The following is an 11461-nucleotide window of genomic DNA, read 5'->3' as shown; positions in this document are numbered from 1 at the left end:
AAATGAAAATTATCTACATATACGTATTGAAAAGCAGTCGAGTGTATTTTATAAGTAAATAGCATGTTGAAATCAATTTTAACATGATTAAAGTATTTATGCAAATTCAGATGTTAAAATAATTTTTAATTTTAAATATGTAAATTGATCAAGGTTAATTTTTGTAGGTAAGCCAATGCTGATCTCATAGGACAAGTAACAATGCTATTATGTATATGTTAACTAAAAATGCATATCACTTCAAAATATTCATTCTTATAATAAAAATGAGTTCCGTTAAACAAAATGAAGGTCATAATGTTTTGGTTTGAAATCAAAATAGGGAAATAAAGTAATGAAACATCCCATCAAGGTGGCAATGGATCTGTCCCTCGAGAGAAAATTTTCAGTTCTGCTCAAACCTTTAAGTTGGTGTTGTTAGTCAATAGGCCTTAAATTCAATGGAAATTCCATTTTGTCTCAGTTTTTAAATAATTGATGTCTGCACATGACAAATGTAAAAAAAAAATTATATATTTTTAATAATGCACCATGTCTTTTTCAATGAGATATTCACTACCAGAGTTAATAGCCAATATAGTCACTCCGTCTGCTGAGAGGGAATAAGAAATGTTTTTGATATCTATCCTAGTTATATTGATTTTTTTTTCCTGACCTAAAATAATAAGAACAAACAATTATAATATATACAAGTGATAAATGTATGTACATATGTTGGCAAACTAAAACATCTTGTTTTGCCAGTATGGCATTGTAAGATAGGTTGCCGGGTCCGCTGAAGGCGGTGTCATCGATGATGGTATGTGTATAGTTAGTTATATTAATTTTTTTTATTTTCAAATCCTCTTTATTTATATATAATTACAATTACAAATATAATAATACATAGTATATATACCTAATACATACTGACCAGTTATATTAATTAACGTCAATGTTATTTATCTGACTCTTCAAACAGACAATTATAGCGAGTAGGTTGGTCAATGTACGACATGTCAAAATCTCACAAGAGGAGATCATAACACTAAAAAAAGAAAAAAAAAAATCTATCCTAGGATACCAACTTCTACTAACATATTCCTTGTATCTTAATTACCAATTTCCTCATTAATGGAGGGTATGAAAAAAAAAAGTCTTTTTCAATTGAAATTATGAAAAAATCTTTTGCTTAATTTTTCGAAACTTGTTGACATCATTTTCTAGCAATTCTGTATAAACAGCTTGAACCGACTAATCTTAAAAAAAGTTCACTTTTTATCCGCTCTTCACACATATCACTCGATTTAGTATGATTTGTTCTCAGGATATTTTTTTACTCATGCGTTTTACACAATGAAATATGAGGGCTTAGGCATTAGTTATTAGTTTTCTCTAATTGGTGGCCCTTAATTATTTACGGATCACGAAGTTTAGAAACTGTCAATATTTCTTCGATTCAACCAACTATCATTCCAAAAAAAAAAAATTCCAAAACGATATTCCTTAAAAACAAGCTATTAATATTGGCAATTTATGCACATTTCTAGCGTCCAAACCTCCGAATAATGTAATAATGTTCTCATTATTGTAATGTCGCTACTATTACTGTCGATTTGGGCAGGTATTGATAGCCCGTAATGGCAAGTTGGTGGTTACTTGCTACTAGAAGACAAAATTATAAAAATTGACTAAAATGGATTGTACAACACATCTTGAATACAATAGCCAAATTCTAATCAGAAATTTTAATTGTTGGAAGATAGTCCGGGTAGCAGTCAATAAAGGTATCAAAATAGTAAAAAAAAAACTATTTATTGTTAACCAACGTTTCGCCCCACTTTGCAGGGCTGATAAGAATGAAGTTCTGCTACCAACTTAATTAAGTCTTATTTTACTATTTTGATATCTTTATTGACCCCCACCCGGAATATCTTCCTCCAATCTACTTCATACTGTCAACTATCTTCTTCCAACAGAAATTTTAATCTTCAAAATGTAATTCGACTATTTAATACATTAAAGTGATAGTCATTCTAACCATTTACATATTATAATGTTACAGGGGACAACCCTGTGGAAGTCAAGAACTCTGCTGGAGAAATGCCTCATCCTCTCCGTCGCCACACTCCTCTTGGTCGTCTTCATCTTGGCACTCGCCCTCACGGCAACTGGCCGCCACTATCCCTCCCAGTCAATATTCCCTCCAAGTAAGTAACCTCTCTGTGCCTTATTTATATATACTTATGTACACTACCGCTGAAAATATTCAATTGAGCACACTAACATAGAATTTTAGGAATATGTTAATATTTTATTTGGTGCTTTCAGTACAATCTGCTTACAAAGCACTCCTTTGAATACTATGGACTTAAACTTAGCTGACTCCAGTTGTGTTCCTCTAACACCTCTCCTTGCTTCTGCTCTAATGTTCTCCTAGTTGTTGATCTGATGTAGTTACGCCTATTCATTAACTGTAGTCTACTAGTTCTCTATCAACCGTTTTCCTCGCGTTCTGCTTCCCATAGTCAACTTCTTGATCTGCCTCTTTAAACCAGTAGATTGAAATTTTCTTCTTTCTCTACTCCTTTAAATATTTTATACCACACTCTTTCAAATTTGATGTGTCTCCTAGATATAAATTCTGTCACCGCCGGTGGTTCGAATGTCGTATGTATGTGGTCCGTCTTTGCTCTTTGAAGTGAAGTATGTCTGAGTATACCGCTCTGAAACTGTTGGAGCCTCTTGACCGTTCTTTGTTTTTTTTTTCGTACCCCCCTGACGAAATAAGTTATTTAATACATATAGGAGTTATATGTACCAAATATACATATAACTACTATATATATATGTATTCAATAACTTATTTCGTCAGGGGGGTACGAAAAAAAAAAAAAAAAAACTAGGAAAAGTACCTTTAACGGCCAAGAGGCTCCAACAGTTTCAGAGCGGTATACTCAGACCTATAGTGAGACATACTTCACTTTAAAGAGCCAAGACGGACCACATACATACGACATTCGAACTACCGGCGGTGACAGAATTTTCTCGATTTACAACAGCTTTTTCTAGTGTTTTTCTTTTTTTTATAATCAATAATAACCCCTATTTCTGAATTTCATTTATGGTTTTTAGCATGAATATATATTCTAGTTCTGCACTGTTTCCTTCTTCTGTAGTGGACTACATTTTAAGGAGTTTTTGACTTGTATTTTTGTTGTAGTAGGCGTTCTTTAAGTTTTGCATTGTATTTTCTATAGTAATTCTAGTTTTCATTGAATGAGAATATCTTTTTTAATTTACTTCATTTTTTGGTCAGATAAAACTAGTCGTAGAGAACTGATAATTTTGTTTTCATTTATTCAATGTTGAAAATACCAATTATAATATTGTTTTCATGAAAAAAAAATTAAACAATTCTATTCAAAAATTTACTTCTTGTTATACAGATTTTCTTGAGCTTGTGTAAGGATTCTGTAACAAATTCTATTTACTTTTGAAATTCCATTTTCTCCAACAGTTGAATATTTGGCATTAAATGCACTTAAGAGCTCACTTCACTTTAATTTTAAGATCTACATTAAGAGCTGAATCAGATCCTGAATGAGTTTAGAATTTTTTTTTTGTAGTAAATATGAAATCAGAACGTATATCTCCCATGCAGTTTTATTTATTCTAATCTAATAATTAACTTATATTTATCGTTTTTTCTTATAGTAATTCCAGAAAAGCAAGTGTGCCTGACAGAAACTTGTGTTAAGACTGCAGCAAATCTAATATCGTCGATAGATAGGTGAGTTTATGTCTTTAGTATTATAATATCAGATATCTCTACGAAATAGTAAATAAATTAGAAATAAAACCCCAAATAGACACGCGAGGTTAATGATTTAAAATATTTCTGCCTGAACCTGAAGCTAACATTTATATGTATTTTAAATTTTAGTAAATAAACTGCTTAGTGCTTCTATTGAACAATTTGAATTAACATCAAGTGTTGTCCAGAAGATGCCTGGATAAAGAGAACTATTCTTTATAACAATTATTGCTTAGAGAGAATTGAGAATTTTTTTTTTTTTTTTTTTTATTCCGGGCGTTGATGACCCCGCCCTTAAACGCCCTTTCAAAACTAAACAATCAAACAGAATTGTTTTTGAAATGGAAAGTGAGAATCAATAAATTTCTGTTGGTCCTGAAATAATAATAACATTGTCTTAGAATTTCATTTTAAATAAGAATCATCCTAAATGTTTTTCAAAATATTCTCAATCCGATTTTACCTCAATTAAGGATACCCACTTTATGAGGATAGGTGAACCCCAGGAGAGCTCCAGAGCCCACAGTGTTTACTCACGGCAGTTATAGTATAAATAATTACCTCTGTGCCACCATGCCCCCTCAGTATCCATTACCTATTTTTATAAATTAATTATTGTTTCATTTTTTTAAACTACTTCTTTATCTTCTTGTCCATCTGTCTAATTATGTTTTTGTGATAGGATTAACTACTTAATATTAATATAATATAATATAAAAAATCATATAAAACTAGTGTAAACATGTACAGACTATATATTATTTAGAATTAATTTTCTTATCTGTGAATTACTGCAAATTAGGTCAGTTGACCCGTGTGAAGATTTCTACAATTTTGCCTGTGGTAATTGGATAAAGGAGAATCCCATTCCTGATGGCAAATCAATGTGGGGAACATTTGTCAAGCTGGACCAACAGAACCAGCTAGTTGTCAAGAATGCCCTTGGTATGTCCTCGTAAATCATTCAAATTTCTATACATAACATATATGACTGTTTTTCTTTTTTTTAATATATCTTTATATGATCTACTCAAATACAAAATTTAAATTTGTATGGGGATTCATCAACGATTTCACAGATAACTATAATAATAATAAAACTATAATATAAATAGTTATTGAATAACATTTTCAAATGGAAAACTATAAAATTAAATTGTATATACATACACAATAATAATGAAATATATACATATAATATAATATAATAGTAACAAATAATAAATAATAATATGATATAATAATACATATATGCATATAAATATATTAAGGAAGTAAATAATATACAATATAAAGCATAGTAAAATAGTAAGTGTAAAGTAAATAATCAATTTCCAATAAAGTATTTGATCTACATAAATCAATTCTCAATTTTTGTGGATCTGTGACTCACCTTAAATACTCTTTTTAGGCTACAACTTAACTACTATTGTAAATAGACAAAATATAAACTTTGTCATAATAGCAATATTTCAGAGAAAAAAATAACTTTAAACTAGTTTTTTGCAATTAATATAATTTCTAACAATTCCTTCAACAATTAATTTTAAGTATAGATAAATCATAATTATTGATAATTATAGTATTTTATTCGTTTGATCTTTAAGGCTCCCTTAGATTTTTTACAACCGTTTTCCCTCCTTTTAGTAGGAATTTCTTATGAGTTAAGAACCACATAATAGATCACTAATTAGTTATGTAGATTTTAAGAATACTTACAATATCAAAAATATTTTTATTACATTTTCACTTTGTTTTTACAAGATAAAATGAGTAGCAAATTTTTGTTGTTTTTTTTGTCTTAAAATTTTTCTATTAAATTTTAGTTCTTATTTCTATTTTTATCTAGAAAAACCTTTCAATGAACTAAAATCCAAATCTGAAAAGAAAGCCAAATTATACTACATGTCCTGTATGGATGCAAACGAGACAATTGAAGCTCTTGGGGCAAGACCAATGTTGGATTTGCTTAAAGAAGTTGGAGGCTGGAGTATTGCAGGACCATTTAATATTGAAAATTGGAATCTTCAACAGTCGTTGCAGGTAATATCAAATAATTTTAGAACTTTTCTAGTGATGATACTTGTTACTATCTCCTTAAAAATATGTAATACTAGTTTCTGCAACTTGAAAAATACTTTTTATAATAGCATTACATAAACTTTTTTTGGCAATTTCTAATACTTTCAAAGTTAACAGCTAAAATTACAGACAGTTAATGGTTAATGACAATAAATTATGAAATCCTAACAAGCTAAATTATAAATAATAGCAAGTGTGACTAAAAAAGGCTCTAAAGTATTTAGTTCTGTATAATTTCCTCACCATTTTTTTTTGTTAGGTCAAATTTTCAGAATAATTATAATTATTGTTATTATTATTATTATTATTTTTATTGCCTTTTAATATGTTTTGATAATTACATTTATTCGAAAAAAAAACTCCTATCACTGCAGATTTACATTTTAAGATTGCCTATATATCTCTACCATCTCATAATTTATGTTAATTCTTGATACTTTCTAATCAATGACTAGGTGATGGAGTTTACCTTCTCTTTCTATTGAACTTACATTAAACTTAAAACTAAAATTCAATAATTATCACACGACTGTTATGATCTTTGACGTACTCTTGAATATGAATAGTCGCTAAAAGAGGAATTTGTTAAATTTTCCAAACATTCATACAAATTATTATGGCCTTCAGTTATTAAATCATTAATTTTTGACAATCTTAAGTCTTCATGGAACCTAGATATTTTATATCTTTGCATTGTATTCTCTTTGGAGATTTTAATTAAAATATTATTTTGAAATCAATAAAGAATATTAATTTTTTTTGTCATAATCCCTTATATTCTTTTACGTAGTTACATTTTCCTGCAAAGTTAAAAAAATAGCCAAATCGAGCAAAACTGAAAAAAAATGAATAAAACTGGAAAACAGCATGAAACCCAACATCTCCACCCTTGCGTAGCCTTAATTATCTTACTTTCAAAACAGACACTTATAGTGAGTAGTATTTGTCAATGAACAACATCTCACAATCTCTCAACAAGCAACACCGAAAATAATAGAAGGGAAGGCATTCTGGGCCACCATCCTTCTAAACCCCAATTCAGCTACAGCCTTATCTCACCTTTTAAACATTTATTTATTAGAGACTTAAGTTAAAAATTAGTCAAATCGAGCAACATTGAGAAAGTGTGTGATTTTTTTTTTTGGTGTTATTATTTTTATTTATTAACAAATTTGATTTGCTTTCATAAAATAAAATCTATGAGAGGAACATTATTTGAAACATGTTTATTAAGAAAAATACTTTTGCATATGGTGAAGTGAAGTTGATAAGTGGAATTGGATAAAAATAATACTGGACAATTTTTACTAACATAGGTTTATTATCCATTTGATTTTGCCTAAACAGAAATTTGACTATAGCGAGACTGGCAGACAAAATCAAATTTGTTTCATGATGTCTAAAACTGTAAACATTTTAAATTATGAGGAAATAATTTTTTCTCCATGAATACAAAGCATCCCTACATTCCACAGCAAGGAAGCAAAAACCTAATTAATTCTTAAATAAATGAATATCCGTAAAGGAATAAAAACCTTACAGCTCTTGAATGTGAGAGTTACAAATTTTATCTAATTAAAGTCATAGTTCACATTCATGGCTAGTTTTATTTAGTTAAAAAATATTTTTATAATTTTAGATTCTGCAAAACAAATACAACATGGGAGGGCTTTTCTCTTGGGCAGTCCAAGAAGATGACAGAAATTCCAGTATTCATATAATTCAGGTAAAATATATTATAAGTACTTAAAAAATTAATTCTTATAACAAAATTTCAAACTGTTTTGATAAATTGTGATGGATAAAATTTGTTTTCCTCTAGGTAGATCAAGCTGGATTGACATTGCCTACGAGGGATACTTACCTTAATAAAACTGCAAATGAAAAAATCCTTCATGCTTATCTTGACTATATGACTGATGTAATTAGTCCTTTAATCAACTTATGTCATTTGAGTTATTTTGCTACATTTTATCAATATTAATTTCTTTAGTTAGTTAAATTACCTGATTGTAAGATTGAACATTAAGGTAATTTTTCATTTGTCTTTACACTAATTTATGTTTATAGATTGGTGTTTTGCTTGGTGGTGAAAGAAATAGAACCAGAGGACTAATGCAGGCTGTGATAGATTTTGAAACTCGTATAGCGGAAATCACGATACCAGCAGAGGAAAGAAGAGATGAAGAAAAAATGTACAATCTGATGGCTGTGGCAGAACTGCAGGAAATAGCACCTTTTGTAATTTTTTTCTTCAACTATTTTTGAGAAACTTCATTAAGAATTATTGTCAATTTCATTCTCCATATTTTTCAGATATCATGGATTGATTATTTTAGTGATGCTTTAAGGATTGTTCAAAAGAAGATTACTGATAAAGAAAAGATTGTTGTTTATGCTCCGAAATATCTCGCGAACTTAACCACAGTGATAGAACAATATAAAAACACAACAGAGGGCAAAATGTAAGCTGATTAGATTTATTTTATGGTCAAATCAAGAAATTTTTAATGTATAGGAAATAGAGTTTAATTTTTTTATTTGCAATTTTTACTCATTTTAATCCTTCAAAGTATATAATTTTCAATTACATAATTAAAATAATAAAGTATAAGAAATAGAAGTCCATTAACTTAATCAATAATACAATTTTTCCATTACAGAACATTGAATAATTATTTAATATGGCAGATGGTAAGAAGTCTTACTGGTTGTTTATCACGACCATTCAGGGATGCTTATAAAGGACTAAGGAAAGCTCTTGTTGGAACTGAAGGAGGGGAAGAGTCATGGAGGTATTGCGTGACAGATACTAACAACGTTCTTGGGTTTGCTGTGGGTGCTGTTTATGTAAGAGAAGCATTTCAAGGGAAATCAAAAATAATGGTGAGTGTATTGGTACATGATAATTTGCATTAATGCATGTTCTAGATTACAAAAATCATTGTATTATCAATCTAAGTTTGGATTTATGAAAATTGTTTGACATAACATTCCCCCAAAAAACGTTCCTATTTTTGAAAGAAGGCTTATACTAATTTAAATGTGTTAAACAATATGGTATTTTTTGAAAATTGAAAAATAATTCTTCAAACAAAATATAGTGTACTAAACAGAACTCTTAATCATACAAATAAGGGATGATTTTGTAGGTATGATTTACTACTTAAAAGAATCTAGTGTCAAAAGCCTTAACTGATCAGACTGATACTTGTAATAACATCATATTTAATAAATGTTCAGCCTCCTTGGTCATGTTTCAGTGAGGTTATATTTTCTTTCCATCGGGCTAGCACAAAAATTGAAACTTAATAAAACAAAATGAAAACTGAATAAAAGTCATCCCGCCTAGGCCAGAATCAAACCTACCCTGCTGCAGTTTTGAGGCTGCGAAGGTGATAATTTGACACACTCACCTACACTGGACTCAAGACAAGAAAAATACTTGTGACTAAAAAATATTCAAACAACAAAATAAAATGTAAAATAACTCATTCCACTAAAAACATATTAACAAATACCATCCATATTTAATTTTATTTATTAAACTTAAAAAAACAACTGAGCCTTTTTAATTCCAAGTTTATAAACAAAACTTTTTTCAAATTGAAAGCCTGATATTGTGCTTGTTAGGCTCTGACTTGAACTACTATTGAAGTTGATGATAAGTTTATTCCAATTACTTTTTTCAGTTTGTTTAACTGTTTAAATATATATGTTGTTGTTTTGTTCATTTTAGATTATAATTTTCAATAATGGACCTTGTAGCCAACTGTAAAAAAAAAAAAAAATATAGATTTTATCAAAAGCCATCAAATAACAGCATTTTGTGGTTCAAATTTTGTTTTGAATTTAGTCCTGTGAAGCTTTAAGATTCTTGAGTTATACTTCATTCTTTTTTATCCTACATCGCTACACATCCTGATTTATTCATTTTTAAAAACTGATTTGACACCCATTCAAATCTTTGAGAATTTTTTATAACTATTTAAAAAAATAAATAAATAACAGAAAAGCAGGAATAAATCCACAGAAAAGAAAAATGCAAGATATGAAGGACATCAATGCAGGCTTGACAAAAAATTTTAATACAACTTATTTAACATAACTATAATTATGGTCAAAAACTGATCAATGTCAAAATCATTAAAGAAATCGTTGAAAATAAATTTAAATTAAAGGAAATGTGTATTAATACAAATTTAGCAAAAATTGTACAGAGAAATATCAGAAAATGAACATCTTTCAAATAAATTAAATAGTCCAGGAACATTCACAAAGTTTGAAAGTTATAAAAGGTTTTTTTTATTCTTTTTATTACTAAAGAGATTACTATAGAGTTATTTTACTATTCTAGGCAGAGCAAATGATAAATAGAGTTCGAACAGCATTTAAAGAAAACTTAAAAGAACTGACATGGATGGATGAAGAAACTCGCTTATTGGCAGAAAGTAAAGCAGATGCAATTAGTGATATGATAGGTAGGATATTTTTTCTTTGCTATTTTAATTTTTATTCATTGTTCTCAATAACACAAATTAGTTGATTCAATCTATTTATAATTCAATTCAGCATTACAGATATTTTTTATTATTTCTGTTTTGAATTTTTTTTCTGTCTACTTAAAAAGCCTTTTACAATTTCCAATTTTAATATTATCACTGATAAAAAAATGTAACTGTTGCACGAAACAGAAAACTTTAATTAATTAGGTGTGCCTATCATTTATAGAGCAAGAGTTTAAATATTCTTTTATACACCCTTTTTCAGCTTATAAAAACATTACTATTGGTCTTAGCTTGTTATTTTGAAATGAGAGATATTAATGATAAACTAACAAAAAGTTAAAGTAATAAATTCATGATTCAAATTTATAGAATAATGTAGGACAAATATAACTGACAAAAAATAAAAGTATTCCAAATTTATTAAACATAAAAATTGATAAAATAAAAAATATGTAACAGTATTGTTAGTAATTTATTTAATAACAGATTATCAATAAATTTATTGACAATAATTTTAATTAATAATCTTACATTGTGTTGATTGTGAGGTTTGAAACTTTTTATACCTCTGAAAATTTGCTTTATGGTTTTTAAAATTTGTCTGGACAAAAAAGTTTCCTTTCATAGTGTAAAGCCAATAGTCAAATTTTAAAACCAGCACTTGCCTCCCACTCCTTCTTTGGCTTTTTAAACACAAAATATGTACCATTGCAACCCATGAAGAATCTCATGCTCAGTTACTTAGGTATTTTAAATTAAAATGAGAAAGGCAGTTTCTACAAATATTCATAAGATTTTAACAGTTGATTGAACTTTTATAGCTTTACAAACTTTTTTATATTCCTAAAAACATTTAGGTTTTCCTGATTACATTCTGGATCCAAAACGATTGGATGAAAAATATGGAGACTTGGATGTCAGTGAAGACCTGTATTTTCAAAATAATATTAATGCCAACAAATATAATTTAAAACAAAATTTAAGAAAACTAGGTCAACCTGTTAATAGAACCAGGTAAGTTTTCAATTCATTCCACTTATTTTAATTCAATCAACTTATAAAAGGTTTAGATTAT

General features: G+C 28.4%; 1 protein-coding gene across 1 annotated transcript in view; it reads left to right on the top strand.

Moving 5' to 3' along the window:
• Positions 1 to 2044: 2044 nt before the first annotated feature.
• The window catches only part of Nep3 (Neprilysin 3), a gene marked incomplete at its 5' end in the record, with an annotated part of 11596 nt that continues 2179 nt past the window's right edge, over positions 2045 to 11461 (top strand). The window contains 11 exon segments of the mRNA XM_014424457.3: positions 2045 to 2189; positions 3697 to 3772; positions 4599 to 4741; positions 5646 to 5839; positions 7518 to 7604; positions 7701 to 7799; positions 7949 to 8119; positions 8195 to 8343; positions 8542 to 8764; positions 10236 to 10359; positions 11244 to 11400. Coding sequence (XP_014279943.3) covers positions 2045 to 2189; positions 3697 to 3772; positions 4599 to 4741; positions 5646 to 5839; positions 7518 to 7604; positions 7701 to 7799; positions 7949 to 8119; positions 8195 to 8343; positions 8542 to 8764; positions 10236 to 10359; positions 11244 to 11400 — 1568 coding nt within the window.

This window comes from Halyomorpha halys, unplaced genomic scaffold (assembly GCF_000696795.3).
Source record: "Halyomorpha halys isolate HHAL.00 unplaced genomic scaffold, Hhal_1.1 Scaffold470.1, whole genome shotgun sequence".
Lineage (NCBI taxonomy): Eukaryota > Metazoa > Arthropoda > Insecta > Hemiptera > Pentatomidae > Halyomorpha > Halyomorpha halys.
Note: the sequence above shows the minus strand (reverse complement) of the source record. Positions and strands in the feature narration are given on the sequence as shown.